The 22,756-nt window shown below is 42.4% G+C and overlaps 1 protein-coding gene across 2 annotated transcripts in view; it reads right to left on the bottom strand.

Moving 5' to 3' along the window:
• Positions 1 to 22,756, bottom strand: part of DSTYK (dual serine/threonine and tyrosine protein kinase) — a 62,085-nt gene that overhangs the window by 14,769 nt on the left and 24,560 nt on the right. For both annotated transcript variants that reach the window (XM_006887911.1, XM_006887912.1), the window contains exons 2-3: positions 18,976 to 19,364; positions 2,124 to 2,793 (exon numbers count right to left, since the gene is read on the bottom strand). In XM_006887911.1, coding sequence (XP_006887973.1) covers positions 2,124 to 2,793; positions 18,976 to 19,364 — 1,059 coding nt within the window. The remainder of the gene's footprint in view (positions 1 to 2,123; positions 2,794 to 18,975; positions 19,365 to 22,756) is intronic.

The following is a 22,756-nucleotide window of genomic DNA, read 5'->3' on the forward strand; positions in this document are numbered from 1 at the left end:
GGAAGGAGCTGAGCACTTTAACCACTATGGCAGGAGAGCTCCAAAGAGCCATAATTTGGAAACTCAGAGTCAGATAGAAGACATTTCAGGTTTAGGGTGGTAGCACATGAGGAAAATAAAAGTGAAGAGAGTGCAGGTGTGCAGCAAACAATTAAGGTCTACCAAAACAGAAATTATAAGAAAGTGCAGAGACATGAAAAGTTGGTAAGGAGCAGGCCTTGAAAGATCTTTAATACTAGGCTAAGGAGTTTGAAATGAGTCTGCAGGAATAGGTTGTTAGTAAAGATGAACTGAAGAAGAGAAAGAAACCAGAAAGAACAATTAGGAAATCACAATCCAGATGAGGGACAGAGAAGTGGAGTTAAGATGCAACAAGGAGGGGGGCTTGATAACTAACTGGATGTGGGGCCAACATAAAGAAATCATTAGTGACAATGCTGAGGTTTTGAAATGCACTTCCAGGTAGAAGACAGTATTAATAACTGGGAACAAATGAAATGGTGGTACAGCACAAACAGTCTCTGGAACAAGACTGTGCAAATTCAAATCGTGCCTTTACTCTTTACTAGGTGTGCAGAACAAACTGCATTAGGAAAATCTGCTATCAGGGACCTCTCTAGCGTGCTGAAGAGCAAAGATGTCAGGACTAAAGTGCACGTGATCCAGGTCACAGTCTGCACAATTACTTGCTATGCATCAGAGAGCTGGACAATGACTAAGGATGATAGAAGAAGGATTGAGTTGTGGTACTGGAGAAGAATCTTGAACATACCATGGACTGCCAAGAGAACAAAGAGGTCTGTATTGGAGAGGGTGAAACCAAGTTCCTCCTTGAAGGCTAGGACTTTGAAGCTCCTTCTCACATACTCACAGGGCACATTGCCAGAAGGGACCAGACCTTGGAGAAAGGCAACCTGCTTGGAAGAGTGGAGGGAGAGTGCAAAAGGAAGACCTCAAGTGAAATAGATTGACAAGGTAACTAGGGTAAATGAGAGTGTGTCAGAGTTACTGAGTCTGGTTCAGGATAGGGCTGGGTTCAGTTATTGTGCTATGAGTCGTAGCTGATTCAACAGCACATAACAACAACAAACTTGAATAATTTAATCTCTCTAAATCTTAGCTCCTTCATCTAGAAAATGACAGTAAGTAGAATCCATCTAGAGGCTCTTTTTGCAAAGAAAACACTGATGTCAGAGTTCATGTCAGAAATTCCAATTGACAGGTCTAAAGTGGTCTTCATAGTGATTTTAATAATTTCTCTACATGTTCAAAATAGCTCCTAGGATGTGAGAGTGATCTGGCTGTAATTATCTGTCACCCCTGATCTCTAGGGTTGATTCCAATGCTCTACTTGGCTAGGCAGGTGTTCCCCCCTTGATCGTCCCTCCCTGTGCAGTCAGTTGAAGAGAATGACCTCTCCTGTAGAATGGGGATTGTGCTTCGGTCAAGGGTAGCTGTGCTCCCCTGCCAGAACCTCCAAATAAGCTCTTAGGATCTAAAATACCTCCCAGGTGATTTTGGTACACAGTCAAGATTAACAAGCAAAGGATAACTTGTAAGCATTCCACTGTAATATGAGGTAGACCTAATGTTTATGCATGAGGTTTCAACAGAAGCAAGCAAACTCAGCAGCACCAGAAGCCTTGACCTGTCATCTTGGTCTAATTTTGTCACTAACCACTCACAAAGGAAAAGCTAAAGCCAGTATTTTGGGAAATCCTCCTCAGTTGGGTTTCAGGGGCAACCTGAAAAGAAAATATGGCCCAAGATTGAAAACAGAGCCAGTAAAGCAGCACGGGCCAGGCTGGAGCACCAAAGGTTACAGAAAGACTTGGTAACATTCTTCATCAATGCTTCTCCAGCTCCTACTGGGCTAGTCATCAATGGGAGATTCAAGATGAACTCAAAAAGAACAAGTTGAGTCAACAGTTCTGGAAAGGACAGACAGTGGATAGTCCAAGGTCTACTTCGCTAAATGATTTGAGATAAACACTGTCGGTAACAGCGAGACAGATGAGATTACCCTGAGTTTCCCTTTGGGCTTGAGAGTTAATGTGTTTAATTTCCAACTAGAACTAGACAAGGGTTAGAGGCGCCTGGAGGCCTAGCTCTCTGAGACCTACCTTTAAACTCCATGTTAGCAGCATCCTCTAGAAGTTCCTCCTTCATGGTGTTAAGTGTCTCAACAATCATGTCCTTCATTTCCTCCTGCTTCCGGTTGGCAATGTTCATCAGTGATTCATACAATTCATTCTCCTTTTTGCGCGTATACTCCAGGCGCTTGGGAGTAATCTGCAGGTCCCGCTGCATGTCGAAGGCCTGGTTGATGAAGATGTCAAGACAGCGGCAGTGCACCAGGTTCAGGGCCTTTGCTGCCTCCACCAGGCGAGTCTGCAGCACCTGGTGAGAAAATGTGCTCAGGTGCCTCAGCTTCTCGCTCTGCTCCACGAGCATGCTCTGCGCTTTCGTGTCCAGTCCAGGGGCTCCACAGTTACAGTGACTGCCGCTCAGGTAGCCCAGGTCGGCGAGCTGCCGGTACAGCGGGGACCTTTCACTATCTGTTCTTCTGGGGGATGAGTCAATGATCTCCGAGCCCAGCTTCGGCACTTTGAAAAAGAATATGGGGAAGGAAAAATACTCGCGAATTTCCTGAAGCTCTTGCTCATCCCTCTCCGAGAGTTCATCCTTGTGGAGTGCGTAGGCAATCACAGGCAAGAAATCAGTCACCAAGTCGCCCAGGACATCCACTGTGGGCCGGAGGCCTTGGCACGGGGCCACCACAATGTCCACTTCCTGGAAGGGGAAGGGGATCAGATCAGCACCTCACAGTCAGAATCAATCCTCCCCCAAGCTCCACCCTGTGTCCAACATCGAGATCTAGGCTGGGGAAGCTGGACTTGCACCCATCATCTGCTCACCCCTGTGATACGGGACCAAGATGCTACTCCCTAGTGCACTCCACTAAAGAGAGCGAAAAAGAACCAAGAAGAAAGGCTGCAAGTCCCCTTAGCTGTTGCTGATCAAAAGACTATCTGGCCCCTGCCTTCTTTTGCTGCTCGAAACTCCCGCTGATTCCCTCTAATAAAGAAATAAAACAAGTAATGGGGGGAAAGGACATTATCAGATTGTGACTGAGTCTGTCTGAAAGAGCCCTCCCTTTTCCTCACAGCTCTGAACTCATCATTCTAGTTGGCGAACTCAAACATCCTTTAAATCTCATTGCAGGGCATGTTATGTCATACCCTAAGACTTGTTCTGTTACATAACACCAGACACACTCTACTTCCCCTTTTTAAATACTCAACATACTCATGTTGTTGTTGTTGTGTACTGTCAAGTTGAATCTGACCCATTAGCTGATCCTCAGGCAGGTTTTCAGAGGCAGTTAATCACATAGAAGGAGACTGCCCATCCTTCTTCCACGGAGCAGCGGGTGGATTTGAACTGCGTGCATTTGGGGTTGCAGCACAAATTTTTGCCACAAGGTAACCAGTGCTCCCCAACATACTCATAGTTTATATCATTTTAAATGTATTTTTTCTGTTATCCTGTAAACTCTTTGAGGGCAAGGACCATGTCTGCCTTGCTCACTACTGTAACTCCAGTGTTCAACATATAGTTCCTGGCGAGCTCTGGTGGCCTAGTGGCAGGAAACTGTACTGCAATCTCAGAGGTGTGCAGTTCAAATCCACCAGATTCTCTTCTACTGAAGAGGGAGGAACAATCGCTTCCTGTACCAGTCAGATCCAATTTGACGGTACACACATAAAAAAAAAAAAATTAAAAATAAATAAATTAAAAAAAATTAAATCAACATATAGTCCAATTGTCATTTTGATTCACAGGGACTCTGTAAGACAAAGCTGAACTGCCCTATAGGATCTCCAAAGTGATAATCCTTAGAGAAGGAGCTCTGGAGCACAGTATGTTCCACGGTGTACTGCTAATCAAAAGGAAGTGGTTCAAATCCACAGGCTGCTCTGTAGCAGACTGAGGGGAACTTTGCACCCATTAAGATTTACAGCCTCAGAAGTCTGATGGACAGTTATCAGGAGCTGAATGGGCTCAGGGCAGTGGGCTTGGTCACCTTTCTAGAAGCAGACTGTCACATCTTTCTCCCACAGAGTGGCTGGTGGGTTAGAGCCAGCTGAGCATTTACTGAGTCTCCAGGGCTCCTTCAGTATCAAGCAAGCTCTTAGTATTAATTAATTAGCAATTAATTAGGCAGCAAACTAAAAGCCAGATTCACCAAACATGATTATCATTCTACTGTGAGAGTTTATAGGTTTTCCAAAGTCTTGTCTACTCAATTATTGTTAATACTTCTATTGTCATGATGTCTTGGTATAGCAAAGACTACAATTTGCCTTTATCTCTCTTACTGCCCACTGAGTTGGAACCAACATAGCTGAGCCTCCTGCAGGTTTTCAGAGGCTGTAAACCACACAGGAGGAGAATTCCCATCTTTGTCCTGAGGGGCTGCTGGTGGATTCAAACTGCCTGCCTTTGGGTTGGCAGCCTAACTCTTTAAACATTTAGTCAGCAGAGCTCCCTTCATTACTGAGGAGGGGGCTCTGGTGGAGCAGGCCACAGGAAAGTCGTGCTGCTCACCCAAAGGCTACACAGCTCCAGCAGCTGGAATCCACCAGGGCCTCCTCAAAAGAAAGAGAGGCAGTTTCCTTCCACTGCAATTAACAGCCTCAGAAATGCAACAGAGGGTTGCTGTAGGTTGGAACCAATCACACAACAGTGAGTTGAAGTGGGTGAGTTATTACCGAGGTAGGCAATGCCCCTTATAGATAGAGACAACCAATGAGATGGAAGTGGGTAGGGTTTCCAGGAGAGCTTTTTAGAGAAGGGTTGATTCTAGCAGAAATTTGCTGCTGGCTTACTCCCATTCTTACATGGACTGCAGATGTGATAGAAAGTCACTCAGTAACTATCAAGTAAGCAAACTTGAGTGTGGAAGCCAGAGTTAAGGATGATGAAGCAAAAATAAAGGAGCCTGCATCCCTGATAGCTAGTTCCTCCCGCACCAGCTCTGAAGTGCTTGCCTTCGGATTTCTTTCTGGGGACTAAGAGAGGATGGTGTGTGTCTCTGGCAGTACAAATTCACTGCTCCAAGGAGAAAAAGATGTGCCGTCTTCTCCTGTTACAGTTTGCAACTTCAGAAACCTAACAGATCAATGGCAGTAAGTTTGGGTCTGAGGGGGATGAGGGTTGGGAGAAAGGAGGCATATGTCGAGTTTAAATTCCTGCTTTTCTGAATATACTGGTTCTGTATAGAGTGTCTATGAGCTGTACTTGACTCAGCGGCACCTAAGGACAACAACAACAAGATGTGACTGAACCCATTCCTCACTGATACAACCGAGTCCCTAATGTCAATTTAAAAATAAATTTTAATTTAAAATAAACCTTCCCGAGGTCCTTTATCAACCAGTGTTAGTTCTGCTTTGAGTTTTCCTTTTCTCCTGAGGAGACTATTCTATTCATATAGGTTGCTTCTCAACATCTCCAAAACTGTCAACTTTTGCCCGATGTCAAAGTCACCATCACAAACACAAATGTCAGAAGCCTCGAGAGGTCTGCAAATTAAAAACCAATCCTCCACACAGGCCTAGTCTATCTTATGCAGCGTTATTAAAGAACTCAACTCAAACCTGCTCAAGTGTGTGTGTGTGTGTGTGTGCGCGCGCGCGCGCGTGCATGTGTGTGTGTGTGTGTGTTTTAAGTACCCGATCTTACACTTTTACTTCTTTTTAATCTTCCTCACTCCAAGCAAAGTACATTGGTCTCACCTCCTTCCTCAAGATAAAAGGAAGCTTTAGTTTCAAGTAGGTCACATAACTTTCATCTGGCCAGCTACCTTGAGTCTTCCAAAGTGCAAAGCGCCTTAGTATCTCACCAGCTGTAATTTGAGAAACTACCACATAAATCGACCAATTCTTTACTCAAGCCTAGCCACGAAGAAATCTGCAGTTTTATCTGTGCCTCAACTTGCACTGAAGGTTCCCTGGTTGGAACACGAGTCTGACAGATACTCAGAGTGCTCTTCCAAACAAAGCCCTGAGTCACACATGCTAGCATATGAATCACTTCAATGAGGCATATTAAAAAAGACAGTAAGTAAGGAAGTCTAAGCTTCAGAACAGAACATGGCATTGCAAAAATGACGGCACTTTAATTACATAATAATCCAATAAAGGAAATGGCAAGAAATGAAAACTTCTATAAATAAGGTTGGCAAATACATAGGTGGAAACATTGTTGAAAAAAATACAAATATTGTAAGGCTGTCCTAAATATCTACAATTTAACATAAAATATAAATTAAGCAATTAAAAGTATGATAGTAACACTTCAAGAAGAAAACCTAAATGCATTCAAAACCAAATTTAGGAAATTACCAGAATTTCATTTGCTCGTTTATTTGATAGACCGTCTTCTAAACTCAATTTCCAGGCTTTTTATGTGCAACAGAACCAGAAGTCAGAGCTGCTAAGTCTATCTGTAGGACCAGATTCAGTCTAGCAGACAAGTTAACTTCATTTCTTCTTAGGTGCAAATTCATTAAGGAAAATACCAAACTCAGGACTTTCAAATGGTAGGATATATACACTGGCACACAGAAAGAAGTTGTCCAGTTCTAAATACTTCCCACATTAAAAGAAAACGGACAGAAAAGAGGCAGCCTGGCCTCTGCACCCCGTTCCCCACTTAATTAACTTAACAGCAGTTCGTCTCAGGGCTCTATCATGAATTTCAGAGACAAGCTGAGAGCTGAAGCTGAGACCCTGGCAACGGCACAAACAAGACAGGAATGTGATATGTGATTCTGCAATCCGCACAGTGAACGGGTGACTCATGCCTGACGGTTATAAACAAAAAGGGAAGCCAGCACTGTCTCCAGGAGACAGGGAGTGAAAAAAGAATAATACTGAGAGGGCTAAGGCCGAGTTCCCCTGGTCCCATTACGGCCACCTGAAAGTCTGACCTCACATCTGTTTAATGCAAGGCCTCCACCAGGAGCAGTGCATGCCACTTAACAGGCATTCGATTTTAAACCGTGGAGCAAATGGAGAAATGATGCTCTTGTTAGTGACTCACAATCACTTTAGATCATCATCGTATGGGAAAGTTTCTGGCTTTCAACCCACATTTCACATATTTTAAAGATTTCACCTTACCTGGAATTGCTATTTACTCCCTGCTCTAATGCACTCTGGTCGTTAAGGAGTTGTGCTGCCAACCCAAAAGGTAAGAGGTTCGAATCTACCAGCTGCTCCAAGGGAGCAAGATGGGCAATCTCCTATGACGTAATTTACAACTTCTGAAAACCTGTTAGAGAGTCAGCTATGAGTCGGTTCTGACTCGACAGCAGTGAGCAGCTGTTGTTCAGTCTACGAAAAAGTAATGAATAAGCATTTCATTTTTCAGTCATGAAAAAGAGTTTAAGGAATCATGAAAATAACCTCTAGTTCCTATTTTGAGTCATACTGAATTTCTGAAGCGATTGCTTTTATAGAACACATTGAAGTGTTTACTTTTACAAACCCATGGAGTTTATAAAGCTGATCTGTTGCCATCATATTCCCAGCAGGATGAACAGAATGCAACAAGAAAGGAGTATGCACAACTTTGAAAATATCAGAATTTACCACTTTGCCTTTATTTTTTATATAAAATAGGCTTTACCTCAAAATGCCATAAAGTAATCACTGGAGAAGCCTGATTACTTCCATATTAATCCCTTAAGAATTAAGGATCTTCCTGGTCAGAACGCCTTTCTCTGTGACAGTGCATTGTTGAAATAATGGCAGCTCAAGATGATTATAAGGATGACTCAAAGAAAACAATCAGGTATTCGGGCTAAAGTTGGGAGGTAGCAGATGTCTCCACTTTCTCTGTTGTTCTTAAGCCTCAGGTTTACATCACACGGACAATAAGCCCACAGCTCCCTACCAGCCCTGTGCACAGCTGAGCCTCCAGCTCAATTCCTATCCCCATATCCTGGCTGCCTTTACTTCCGGTCTCCTTCCGTTCTCCTGAGGCGGCTGGAAGACTTTTCATAGTTTTACAAAAAGGTTGTTTCCCCTTCCTTTTGCTGTATTCCCCTAAACTATCACTTTTAAATATTAATTACATATTAAGGGAAATGCCTCTCTATTCTCATTATTCTTGATAGAAAACACCTTGACTCTTGTTAACCCTCAATTACCTGTGGTACAAATACTCTCCAGGAGGAAGCTGCAATTAAATGAGTTGCTAGACTATTATGTGCCTCATAAGAAACCGCGACTAAAGGGAAACCAACCAGAGCCTTACCCCAGTTGTCAACACAGCTCATCTTTCTACCTAGTAAAAATATCACTGTGGTGACTGGAAGGCCAGAAAAACAACATTTAGGGGAAAATTAATGATTCCAACCAAAGCCCTACACAAGCCAAAGAAACTAAGAACATTACTAAAAGTAGATATATATCCAGACCCCAAAACTTTTAACTCTCGTGTCTTAACTCATGAGAATGAGGCCCTGAAAGACCTAACATATCCTTTCTATATTTCATACTAGAATGAATTAGGTTACAGAATGTACTGAATACCTTCTATGCATTCCACTTTATATATACACATAACAAAGTATTATATTAAAAATGCAAGGTACTGCAAACCCATGTTTATCGTGGCTTTGTTCACAACAGCAAGGAGTTGGAAACAACCTAAGTGCCCATCAACAAAGGAATGGATAGAGAAACTGTGGCATATTCACACAACGGAATACTATGCTGCATTGAAAAACAAGGAACTTGTGCAATATTATTCAAAATAGGTGACCCAGGAGGACATTATGCTAAGTGAAATATCTCAGTTACAAAAGGACAAATACTTCATGGTGCCACTGTTGTGTAACAGGACTGACATTGGGGTTGCGGGGAGACTGAGAAAGATGGGATAAATAATGTACACTGCGTTGAAATAGATGAGGGAGAAAACTGCTTAAAAAGGATATGTGATTAGGTATTATTGTCATGACAGGAGTCCAGAACAAAGACTGCATAGTGGAGTGGACCTTGGGGGAGGGATTGTAAAACAATGAAAGAATTTTTCTTTTACTTTTCAAAGAGAAGAGTGTACTGAAGTGGGGAGGAGTGGGTAGGGAGAAAAGTGCAACAATGAATGAATGGAAACCCAAAGTCTCTTTTCATTAAAATTAATAATAAAAAAATAAATTAAAAGAAACCAAACTATAGCCTAAAAAATCTCGATGGGGCAGTTCTAGTCTGTTACATGGGGTCATTAGAATTTTTAAAAATGATGAATTAAACAGTACCTAACAATAAAAAAAAATGCAAGGTACACACAATGGTTCACAATAACAATGGGTGCTACTTTGCAATAAGCATCAAAACATCATTATTTTTACTGTCTCATGACATTCAGGGAGCTCTGATGGCCTGGTGGGTAAAGGAATTGTGTTCCCAACCCACAGGCAAGCATTTCCAATCCAGGCAAAGATGAACTGTCTCCTCCTGTGCAATTTACAGCCTCTGAAAACCTGATAGAGGGTCAGCTATGAGTCAGTTCTGACTCAACAGCACACAACAAGAACAACAACATTATTAAAGATGTCTTCATGAATTTGAAAGTTATGGTTTTTATGCACAGTATGGTTTACTGGATAGTATGAAAAACAACAGACTGACACTGACACAAAGCATAACTATCTACTCAGATTTACACATTGCATTTAAAACAGACTTAGACAACTATGAGATATCATCTCACCCCAGTCAAAATAGCAAAATTTAACAGAACAGCAAACAACAAATGCTGGCAAGGTTGTGGAGAAACTGGAACCCTTATTCACTGTTGGTGGGAGTGTAAAATGGTGCAACTACTGTGGAAGGAGGTTTGGTGCTTTCTCAAAAATTTGCAAATAGAGATACCATTTGACCCAGCAATTCCACTACTGGGAATACACCCCAAAGAGACCATAACTGCCACCCAAACAGATATATGCACACCCATGTTTATTGCAGCTTTGTTCACAATAGCAAAGAGGTGGAAACAACCTAAGTGCCCATTAACAAATGAATGGATAGAGAAGCTGTGGTATATTCACACAATGGAATACTATGCTGCATTGAAAAACAAGGAACTCATGCAATATTATTCAAAATGGGCGACTCTGGAGGACATTATGCTGAGTGAAGTATCTCAGTCACAAAGGACAAATACTGCCTGGTGCCAGTGTTGTAAAGCAGGGCTGACCTTGAGGTTGGGAGGAGACTGAGAAGGATGGGATAAATAATGTATACTGCATTGAAACAGATGAGGGAGAAAACTGTTTAAAAGGGATATGTGATTAGGTATTTTTGTCATGACAGGAGTCTAGAGCGAAGGCTACGTGGTGGAGTGGACCTAGGGGAGGGATTGTAAAACAATGTAAGAATTTTTCTTTTACTTTTCCAAGTGGGTAGTGTATTGGGGGGGGAGGGTTGGGAGGGGAGAAAAGTGCAACAATGAATGAATGGAAATCCAAAGTCTCTGTAAATTTTCATTGAAATTAATAATAAATGGGGGAAAAACAGATTTAGAAGAGTATTGGTTTCTAATCCAAGACATGCCTGTATGCAGGATAGTTATATTTCACTGCAGGACACACAGGATAGTGTACGTTAGTGGTTTGAGGAAGACAGATAGATATGTTCAATTTCAAGAACACAGATCACTGCCTATAAGGAATTTTTAACTTAGCATTTGCCTGAACTTCTCATATCCCTTTTTAAACCCATCAATTTTTAGTTTCTCTTTCTTCCTCTGGCAACCCCATGGAATATTTTCTTTATTTTAATTATACTGCTAGAATAACATCCTTTCTTTCACTGTCTTGCATGTATTATCCCAAACTTGTTTCTGGAATAGTCGTATACTTACTCCTGTCAATGGTACCACCTTGCCCAAAGGAATCTTTGCTCAGCCTTGCTACTTTTTAATCAACCCCTATCTTTCAGAAAGTCTGTTGTTAGAGATCTCTCCAAAGTATTGAAGAGCAATGATGTCAGTCTGGAGACTAAGGTGTGCCTGATACAGGCCATGGTGTTTGCAATCACTTGCTATGCTACACTACACAATGACTAGAAATGATAGGAAGAGAATAGATACATTTGAGCTCGGTATTAGAGAAGTGTATATACCATGGACTGCTAAGAGAATGAACAGGTTTGCCCTGCAGAGGGTGAAACAAGGCTGTTTCTTGGATGCAAGTATTTTGAAGCTTCGTCTGACATACACTGGACATGTTGCCAGGAGGGACCTGTCCCTGGAGAGCGGCGTCATGCTTGTGAGGGTGGAAGGACAGCACAGGAGAGGAAGACCCTCGATGCGATGGATGGACTCAGTAACTGGAGTAATTGGAAGAAGATGTGTCAGAGACAGTGAGATTGGCACAGGATAGAGCAGGGCTTAGGGCTGTTGTACACAGGGTCGCTATGAGTCGCAGGAGATTCGACGGCACATAACAACAACAATAACAAAATCTTTCAGCCCACAAGCCCTAGTGGCTTAGAGCAGTATGTATGGGGCTGACAACTCAAAGGATGAAATGGCAGCCTGAGATGACCAGTTGCTCTGAGGGAGACAGGCAGTTTCTCTGTAAAGACTTAGGGCCTCTGAAAGCCAAAGGAGGGTTTTGGAGGCAGAATCGACGCGAAGGCATGAGGTATTTGGACCTTTAATCTCTCAATCTAGATACATTTTTATCTTCTAATATCAATGCATCAAAAAGATGACATGTTACCAACAACAAAAAACCTCAACAACCTGGGTTGAAGGGAAGATGACATGTTATCTAACTAGAGATGAGCAGGAGGTACTAATTGTGCTTCACAATAAATGCTCACAGCTAGACAAAAATCCAAAGATGCTGGTTTTCTAGCAATAAGCAATGTTTAGTAAATTCTGGGATTAAAACTTTGCATTAATTTTTGTCATTTTATGTCAAATCCTTTATAATGATGATATTTCAAAAAATAGTAACTGCTCAGAAACGAAAAGCAGCAATATCTGTACAATATTAAAATTCTTTCCAGAGTCATCTGTAGGTACCGCTCGGCTGACGATGATTTGCAGCAACCCTCTGGACAAGTCTTGCACCATCATCACGATCTGTCATGCCCACACCATTGCTGCATTCGCTGTGTCACTGTCACTCCACCTTGTTGAAGGGCTTCCTCTCTTTTTCTGACAATCTACTTCTCCTACTGGCAGTTATTAATTGAGGGTTATAAAGAAAAAATTACACTTCAGTTTGTCAAGAGTTTAAAAAAGGGGGCGGGGAAATGACTTCATTTGCAAGTCATTAGACCTGTCCTGCAAACATCAGTCTATGCTCAAAAAAGTCAAGCTCACTGCCACTGAGTCAGAACTGACTCAAACTGACCCTCTGTTGGGTTTACAAGGCTAAAGATTACCTGGGAGGTGGTGATAGTCCATCTTTTTCCCTCTGAGCCACTGTAGGAACAAGCTTTGGGTTAGCAATGCAGCGCCCTATGGACTATGCCACCAGGGGTCCCTAGTCCGTCTTCACTCACTCACTCATTGCTTTGAAGTTGGAACCAACTCACAGCTTCCCTCCAGCAAGCTTTCAGAGGCTAGTAAGCACAAGGGAGAAAGAAGATTGTCCACTTATCTACAAGGAGCTGCTGGTGGATCTGAACTGCTAAAGAGGTGCTGCCCTTAGGCTAACAATGCAACTCCCTACAAACACTGCCACTCTGGTTCTCTGAAATATACCTCACCAGACATCTCTGTAAGAACACTGGTGGCATAGAGGTTAAGGTGTTCAACTGTTAACCAAAAGGTCAGCTGTTTGAACTCACTAACCACTCCTTAGGAGAAAAGATGAGGGTATCTTTTTTTCAAAAAGATATACAGGCTTGGAAACTCTGTGGGCAGTTCTGCTCTGTCCTGCAGGGTTTCTAAGTCAAAACTGGTTTCTCAGCAGTGCGTAGGGCGGCATCACCAGGGAAGAGCTACTAACCAAGTCAGTGTGGGAAGTCTGGCTGCCATGACACACACATTTGTCCATGGAAAACACTTGTAGGCATTCACAGGCACTGGTAACAGCAGAACAACTGAGAGTTAGTCATACGACTGCCCCAGCAAATGAAACACTACGAGGCTATAGGATTTCTTGGAAAAGTCGCTGCCTTTTCTTTCTTTTCCTACTATTTTTCAGAGAAAAAAAAAAAAGAAAGAAAGCAAAAGATATACAAATACACAGACCTCTCGGTAGTTAAACTTACAGCTGCTAACTGAAAGGGTGGTAGTTTGAAGCCTCAGGTCACTCTGAATGAGGAAGACAGACAGTCTGCGTCCATACAGTTCCACAGACCTGGCAACCCTAGAGGGCAGTTCTTCTCTGTCCAGTAGTGTAGCTGCGAACTGGAACAGACCTGACAGCAACAGATCCAACTTTCGTTTGTTATAAACACATATGCTGTGGTATTGTTATGTACCACTGAATGAGAAGTGACTCATGGCTGACCTTCCAGAGGTTTATCAGAGACAGTAAATCACACAGGAGATCGCTTATCTTTCTCCGGCAGTGCAGTTTATGGATTTGAACCTTTTTGCCTCTGAGCACAACTCCTTACCTCTAAGCCACCAGAATTTCCTTGTAAACATATATGTTATTGTTATGTGCCGCTGAGTCAACTAGACTCATAACAACCCTATGAACTCTGCCCTATCTTGAGCGAGCCTCACCGTCTCTGACACACCTGCCCCCACTGCCACAATCACTGTGTCAATCCATCTCATCCAGGCTCGTCTTCTCCTGCATTGTCTTTCCATCCTTCCAAGCATGATGTCCCTCTCCAAGAACTGGTCCCTTATGGCAACATGCCCAAGGTATGAGAGACAGAGCTTCACAATCTTTGCCTCCAAGGAGCAATCTGGTTTCACCGTCTCTAGAACAGATTTGTTTGTTCTTTTGGCAGTCTACAGAATGTTCAATACTCTTCTCCAGCACCATAACTCAAAGGCATCAATTCTTCTGTCATCCTTCGTCATTTTGCCCAGCTTTCAGATGAGCAGCAAGTAATTGAGATGACCATGGCTTGGATCAGGCATATCTTAGTTTCTAGACTGACATCACTGCTCCTTAGCACTCTGGAGAGGCCCCTGAAAGCAGACTTTCCTATCGTAACTTCTCTTTCGATTTTCTGACTACTGGTGCCAAGAGTTGTTGATTGTGGATCTGAACAAGCTGGAACTATTAACAACCTCAATCTCTTCTCCATCTATCATGATGCTGCCAATAGCCTAGTGAGATGCAATTTTTGTCTTCTTGATGTTGAGATGCAATCCATAATGAAGACTGCAGTCCTTGACCTTCTGCAGCAAATGCTTCAAGTCCTCCTTGGTTTAGGAAAGCAAGGTTGCATCATCTGAATAATGCAGTTTGTTCATGAGTCTTCCTCCAATCCTGATGACACATTCTTCCTCATTGAATCCAGCCTCCTGAATAGTCTGTTCCACAGAGATTGAAAAGGTGTATATATATATATATATATATATATATATATATATATGTTTGTATATAACTGGGAGACAGACAATTGTGTTCCGCTGCACTTAGGAAAGAGAAAAGGAAGTGGTAGGTATGTGTGCTACAAAGAGGGGTTGGTTAGGCTGGTGAAGGCTAATACATTTACATATAAACACAAAAATGGTGAACACGGTGAATGGCAAAATGTGCTGCCAAATGGAAAAGGACTAATTTTGAACACTAAACAGTATCAGACACTAACAGTTTGATAGTGTTTTATTGCTGCATTATGAACTGAGAATTTCAGAGGACAAAGAGCTAAAAACTAGGACTATGAAGCAGTGTGGGTTCATGTGAGCTGGCCCATTCTGGAACAAACCAAAAATGGTTAATTTATGAGGACTTTAAAGTAGTACATTAGAAGAATGACCATTGTATGATAGGGTAGGGGGAAATTCTGCTTTGATAATTTGACAGCTCAAAATGAACATTTCATTTCCCCTCATTCAATCTTGGTTTCCTTTCGCTAAATGTTTTCTTTCTTTCTCACCACCCCTCACCCCCCATTCTGATACAAACCAAATGGAAGGGTTGTTTAGAGCTAACTTGTTGGTCCTAAATATAACTGGAGCTAAACAAAAAGATCTTTCTTAATGGCATGAAAAATCTTCAAAGTAGCTATGATAGGCTTCCAGCAACAAGCTGAGCTTCACTGATGTATTTAATAGAGATGGGAGTTTAACTGTGGAGAAAGATCAGTGTCTGAACTCTACAAAGGCCACAGAGGCCTCTCTGAGGCTCAGCATCAAGGGGTTCTAAACTTAGAACCCCTGGGGTCTGTTACTATATCTACATCAAAACCATCGGAGAAAAATGTCAGTCCAGAGAAATACCAGCTAAAGAAACCTCACGAATCACATGAAGCACACCCCAATGAGTGGAGAATTCTTGAGGAAAAGAGAAGAGGGAGAATATATCTTTCAACTGTGCTGAGAAAAAGTTGATGTGAGACTCAATTTCCCAGCCAAGCAATCTCTTCTATTTCTATCTCAGACCGACTACTAAGTACAGACCAGGAATGGGCACCGGGATCCCCCACCAGTAAAAGATCTGCTTTGCTATGTGCTGGGGTATGGGTCTTGCTTTTGTCCCTATGACTCTCATATGCCTTCAACTCATGGAATAAAAGTTTTTTATGTTAAAATCAATACAAGAACAGAGAAATCATTTCCTCCTGAAGTCAGGTAAGGAACTCAAGCCTGCTTATCTGACCAAGACGTTTTGTTGGCATTCCACAATTGTTTTTAAAAGATAAGAATAAGAAAATACACCACCTTGCTTACAGCAATTCTTTCAGTTATTTAACTGTTATTAAAATGTATTTCTTGGCGAACTCTGGTGGCCTAGTGGCAAGAAACTGCACTGCAATCCCAGAGGTGCGCGGTTTGAATCCACCAGATGCTCTGCTGGAGAAGGAGGGACAATCTCCTCCTGTACCTGTCAGATCTGATTTGATGCTACACACACAAAAATAATAATAATAAAAAATTTTAAAAAATGTATTTTTTATTCTCAAATGAAGGTCACAATGTTCTAGGTTACATGACATCAATCTAGTGGGTTCCACCATCTTTTTCTTTTTTTGCTACCATTATTTTTAAAAAAATGAATTCACGTAAAATAGAAGTGAAAAATATCAGTGTATTTTCAGGAAATTATTGTTCATTTCAAATTTATATATACAATACATATTTATAGTGGGTTATGATATGATATTTATTTCTTATAGTGACTTAAGAGTTTTAAAAAAACACTTTGAGAAATAGTGAGCTATGGGAAACTTGAATGAACTGGTTCAGTGTGGCTATCACAGAAAGATTCTATGTAGATAAAATATTTCTGAAATGGGAAGTTCGTAGTCGTGGATCAACTGAACAAACCTCAGTTAATAAGAAAGGATTATTGTCAGAGTTACCCGAGAACTTTCAGAGCGCTCAAAGTGAGGAAATAAGAGCTCTCAGTCTGAATACAAAGCAAACTCGTCATTAGTCAAACTGGGGCTAGGTCATCTAATTCACAAGAAAATATTCAAAAAACAACACAATCCAGCTGATACTCTGTTGGGAGTGATATAAAACTTCTGGCAATAATCATGCCACCTGGTGACTTGCATTAACAATCTAGTTGCTGTGTTGTTGTTAAGTGCTGTTGAGTCGTAGGTGACTCATAGCAACCCTATGAACGAAAGTCCTCAACACTTGTGTGACTTTCATTCTCTCTTCAGGTTCATAGGTTTCTGGTGGCAAGCTATTATGGAAGTGGATGCCACTCCTGCTTCCAAGCTTGTTTTAATTGGGGAGCTCCACCAAACACTGTCCACCATGGGTAACCATTAATGCATTTGACACATCAGTGTCACAGTGTTAGGCTTCACAGCAACCACAAGTTACCTCTGTACAGCAAGTGGACAAACCAGGGCTATATGACCTAGAAGAATGTCTGACCAAGAACAATTTAAAACTGGCCTTAGAGCCGCGGATTAAAGTCAACAACCTAGGACACTTAAAAATTATTAAAATGGCAAATTTTTAGTTCTATTATTTTTCAGTACTCTGTTCTTTGCGGAGTGCTTGAAGAGTGACCACCATAATGAACAGTATGGTACTCATATGGACCCAGAAATGTATGATAAATCAATTACTTCCACTGAAACAAATGGTCATTAATATCCTTCACCCTGTGAAGGTAGCAATGTTTTAGACAGGAATGGGGGTGAGGGGGAGAGGGGAGAGCAGTAGCCAGAATGTACAATAGCACACCAGATGTTATCTTTGGGTCTGGATTTAGAACCCATTTTCCTGGTGGCTTTGGCATGGTTTATTATTTCTTGACTTAAGCAGAGAAAAATGAACCTTGAAAACACAAAAGATATGCCCAATAGGATAATAAAAAGACCTCAAGAAAATAGCAAAAGGAAGCTAAGAACAAAATGAAGACAATCCAGGGACTGCAAAGCCAATGTTAGTTAGTGCCAGCAAAAAGGAAGCATAAACAAGTTGTATTAACCTGCTCTGTGGTCATGGTGTGGACTTCCCACCAAAGGACTACAAAACTAGAAATACGCGTTATTTTTTAAAATGCTAGCCTGTATACATAGCCCCCTCTAGCATTTATCAAAGGGAGCTCTGGAGGCTTAGTAGTAAGAAGCTGTGCTACAATTCCAAAGGCACATGGTTCAAATCCACCAGCTACTCCACAAGAGAAGGATGGGCAATCTCCCTCCACTTGTGAGATTTAGAGCCTCTGAAAACCAGCTGCAGAGTCAGTTACAGGTCGGTTCCAACTCAAAGGTACTCAACAACAAGAAGCATTTATAAAAATAAAAGAAACAAACAAACAAGAGAAACTAGATCTTAGAAGGAAATGAGATAATATCATTAACTTCTACAGTGTCACAGGCTATGGTTGCAACCAGAGGTCTCATCTGGTAGCTGGGAAACTGAGTCTGTTAGAAAAGAGGCAGGGGATGAGGTTGCAAGAAAGCGAGCATTGTTGAGGTCCTGGCCAACAGCCCTTTCCTTCCTGACACCACTAAGCAAGGCGATGGCCTCCCGACCCTGAGAATGTCTCCATGCTGTTAGTCCTGGTTCCTAATGCAGTCACATCCTTTGCTGACCACCAGTCGCGCTAATCAAATAATCAAGTCCCAGCTTTCTAAGAGACTGGACAAGCTACAAGAGAGGAGTCCTTCCTAAGTGGAGCCGTGAATACTAGTAAGTAGATAGTATGATCTCTTAGGAGGGGTCACAAGAACCTGTAGTCTTTTCTGGAGAGAAGTAAACACATTCCTTAGATAACTGGATCACTTTCTCTCTTTTCCTGAACCAACCCTGCCCTCATAGAGGTTTCTTAGAAATTCCTTAGAAAGTAGGAGACACATCTGCTCGCACCTCATAAACTGATGGCCAGTTCTAAGGAAAAGCCCACAATATCCTTTCTTTGGTCTCAGTTGTAATAAGAATATAAACTTCCCTCTCATTGTCTTATTTCTTTTAGGAAGGGCTGGATGGCTAGAGACAATTTCAATAACTCTTTTCTCTTAAGGAATGAAAAATTGTTTCTAAGTGATTATAACTACTCTGTAAAAGTCTACCAAGAGGCAAATATCACATTCCTTCTATTTCAGGAAGCGGGGTAAGAAGGCAAACCGCTCAGGGCCTAGCAGCATGAGAGCAGAGCAGAGATGCATACTGCCACGTGCCTGGCTGGTTTTCAACTGCCTAGATTACAGTGCTTTGACATCATATACCTCCAACTCCAGAGTATGTTTTTCTAAATTACTTTCTTCTGAGAAAACACAAATGAAACAAAAGCGAGTATATACATGTGTGCTTGGTGTGGAAGGAAGAGATGGGTACCTGCAGGAGAGCATGGTGCATCGTCACCTCCAGCTCAGCTAAGACATGGGCCGCATCCTCACTGTCCTCTTGGACCTCCAGGTCCTCCTCAGGGATGGTCTCCCAGTTTCCCTGGTGAGCAACCAGAGTGTGCACTAGCTCGTACTGGCCAGGGAGGGCCAGGCTGACCCGCGTCTGAGTCCCATAGGTGAAGCGGAGGCGCCGAAGCTTACAGCTTTCCTCACTGGCCAGCTTGATGGTGGGAAGCACCTGCACCCCCAGGAGCAGGTTCAACAGCTGGCACTTGACACTGCAGTCCTGGCCGAGGATCAGGATGCAGGGCAGGCAGTCCACAATCTGCTGGAGGCACTTCTCTTCCTCAGGTGGGAATGAAATGCAGCTTAGCTGGCCTGGTAGGGGGAGGGGAGGATGGGGAAAGAGAAATACAGAGAGGCGTGAGAAAGGGCCGAGATACCTACACACAGCCAGCCTATCGGGGGCAGGTGCCTAGGGGAGGTGTTTCTAGGAGGCTCTGAGCTGTTGTGTCTACCCAGAAAACGTGGCCCCCACCCACTGCCATTAAGTCAACTGGACTCACAGTGACCCTACAAGACAGACCACAACTATCAAGTAATTTCCAAGATGGTATTCTTTATTGAAGCGGGCTGCCGTATCTCTACCCTTCAGTTCAGGTCACTGTGAATCACCCACCTTTTGGGCAGCCCAAAGCAAAACCCCTAAAACAAAACCCACTGCCATCAAGTCACTCCTGAATGACAGTGAGCCTATATATATACTGGACAGAGCAAAACTGCCCAAACAGGGTTTCACGAATGCAACCTTAACAGAAGCAGTCTGGCTCATATTTTTGCCATGTGACAGCTGGAAGATCTGAATCACCACCTTGTGCTTAAAAATTCTTTGTAAAGGTTAGCAGTGACCTGGTTTGCCTGATCTTTTTATTGGGTAAACGGACTGTTTAAGGTAAAAGAGACTCAATGACAACAAGAATGAAATGACAAGGCCAGCGACCTGAGTCCAAGGAGAAACTCCACCTAAATATGTAAAAGTGAAAGCCTTCCTTCTAAGAAAAAGCCTAATTCTTAAACATACATGCAAATTTCTCTATGATAATACAACTTTAGCTTGCTACTTTCCTTACTTATGGCATATTTTATTACCAAACATATGTATGAGCTACATCTTTAAATGTACACAAGTCAAAATAGAGTATTACTCAAGTTTGACTTAAGTGCTAGAATATTTTCCAGTTCATCTCCCTGATATTAAGTGACAACTCCCAGCTGCCAACTCATCTGTTCTCCTACAACACAGGGAGCTCAATTACCATCAATACCTCCTAATCAGATCACATTCTTCCAGTTTACAGATGACAAGGTCCTGAGTAAGACAAAGGAAGAGGACTGCCTACTACAAGAATGTCCAGCAAATCTAGGAAGAGATGCCATCTATCTCAACAATACCCTTCTTTCTGGGCAACCACCATTAACCTAACTGTCGTTGCTGTTTACCTTCCAATCAGAGCAGACTCATAGCTGACTCTCGTTTTCAGAGGCAGTAAACTGCACAGGAAAAGACTGTCCACCCTCCTCCCGAGGAGCAGCTGGTCAAACCACATGCCTCTGGGTTGGCAGCGCAGCTCCTTACCATTAAGCCGCCAGAGCTCCTTGACTAATCTAACTGGCTCAGCTCATCAGTGTCAAGCCTGATCTCATAGCTGACTTTGCAGTGGATTTTTTCAGAGGCTATAAATTGCGCAGGAGGAGAATGCCCATCTTCCTCCATTAATTGGTAGATTTAAACTACCAGCCTTGGGGATGGTGGCACAATTCCTTATCCACCAGAGCTCCCTTCTAAGTAGACAGCACCCCACAATGGATTCAAATATTACTCAAGAAAGAACAAAACACTTCCCAAGATATGGGAGCCTCTCCCTGGGAAAAGCAGAAACCAGTTTGCAGAAAGCCTGAAGTGGGTGTTGTCTCCACCTCTTCAGCACCAGCGCTTATCTCTACCTATGATCCAGGAAAGCTTTGCACTTGCTCAGAAAGGGGAAAGAAGGTTTCCACGCATGAACTATATACATCTTCATTAAAACTTGGGTGGCACCAAATGAAACTGTATTCATATGAGTCATTTAACCAAGAGCTACATTAAACCATTTCTAAGTTTCTTCTTTTGCTCCTGTAATTGAAGCAGCAAGGAGCATGGTGGTACAACAGTGAAATGCTCAGCTCTGAACTGAAAGACTGGTGGTTGTTCAAACCCATCCAAGGGCTACATAAGAGAAAGATCTGGCAATCTGCTTCCATTAAGAGTACAGCAAGAAAACCCTACAGGCCACTTCTACTTTGTCATATGGGGAGTAACTATGAATCAGAACTGATTTGAGAGGATTCACTAAGAGCAGAAGCAAAGGAGGCCTGACTCAATAAAGATGTTTTCTTACTTTAGACTGTATCAACTTTGCTACAAATCTATTTCATATCCACATGCTTTCATCTCTTCCACAAATGGCACCACCAATCCAGAGATAAGATTGAAAGAGGTCTCTTTCCACCCAGACCCCCGTATGTATTTCGTCGGGGCTCTTCTGACTTGTCTGTGTGTATGACTCTGGCCTGGCACCATATATCCATTACATCAAAGAAACATGGAAACTATTCTCCTGGGAAAGGCATGGGTTACCTTGAAAAAGTAAAGAGTATTAAATGAGTACCTAACTTGATGCAAGGTGTTTTACCAGCATGAAATTAAATCAACAGACTGCATGTCTAGGCTTGCATCTACAAATCTTAAAAGTAAGGTGGACACGTCAATTGCTGTATGATCACTTAATGAGTGGCAATGAACAGTTAAGAGTCCCTCAATACTTTGTTCACAAACCCTCCAACCGAATGCCACTGAGTCAGTTCAGATGTTGAGTTAATTCCAAATAATGGCAAGTGTCTCTTGTATTTATGAGGCTGTAAAGTTACAGGAGATTACCTCATCCTTCTTCCAAGGAGTGGCTGATGGATTTGAACCATTGGCCTTTGGGTTAGCTGCTAGATATGTAACCATACTGTCAGGAATCTCTAGTATTCTTCACAGGTAGTTGTTGTTTATAATTATCAACAGCAGGAAGAGCCATCATATTTCTCTTTATCCTCAGCATCCAACACAATGACAGAAACACTGTTGTTGTGAGGTGCCTTCCCTCAGCTCTGACTCACAGCACCTCCGTGCACGGCTGAGTGACGTTCTGCCTCATTCTGCACCATCATCACAATCTCTGCTGAGCAAGCTCATTGCTGCAGTCACCATGCCAGTCGGTCTCACAAAGGGTCTTCTCTTCTGCTGACCCTCTGCTTTTCCAAGCCTGATGGAAAGGGCCAGTCCCTGTTGACACCACGCCCAAAGCCTGTGAGCTGAGTGAAGACTTAACGCTATATATTTGCCCTGGATAAGGGTCCACTTAAGTGTGAAGAACTGTCTACAGAAAGCTGTAAGAAGTTCCACCACGTATTTGGAAAAGTTGACTGTGGTGTAAAAGCAACTGCCATTACTGAGAAGTTACCTTCCAACATGGAAAACAGATGAAGACAAAAGAATAAAGCCTCTCTCACTCCTCTTATAGGACTGAACTCCCCCAGTCTCAGCCTGAACAGTGTGGAGTTCAGCTAGACTCGTTTCACCTCACCTAAACTTGCTATCTTTCCTCTCTTTTCTAATCCTCCTCAGATTTCTAAGCTAAGAGCATACAGACTACCCTCCCAACTCCTTTAATAAAAAGTTGTTT

Source organism: Elephantulus edwardii, unplaced genomic scaffold, assembly GCF_000299155.1.
Source record: "Elephantulus edwardii isolate Elephantulus edwardi_28Jun2011 unplaced genomic scaffold, EleEdw1.0 scaffold00063, whole genome shotgun sequence".
Classification (NCBI taxonomy): domain Eukaryota; kingdom Metazoa; phylum Chordata; class Mammalia; order Macroscelidea; family Macroscelididae; genus Elephantulus; species Elephantulus edwardii.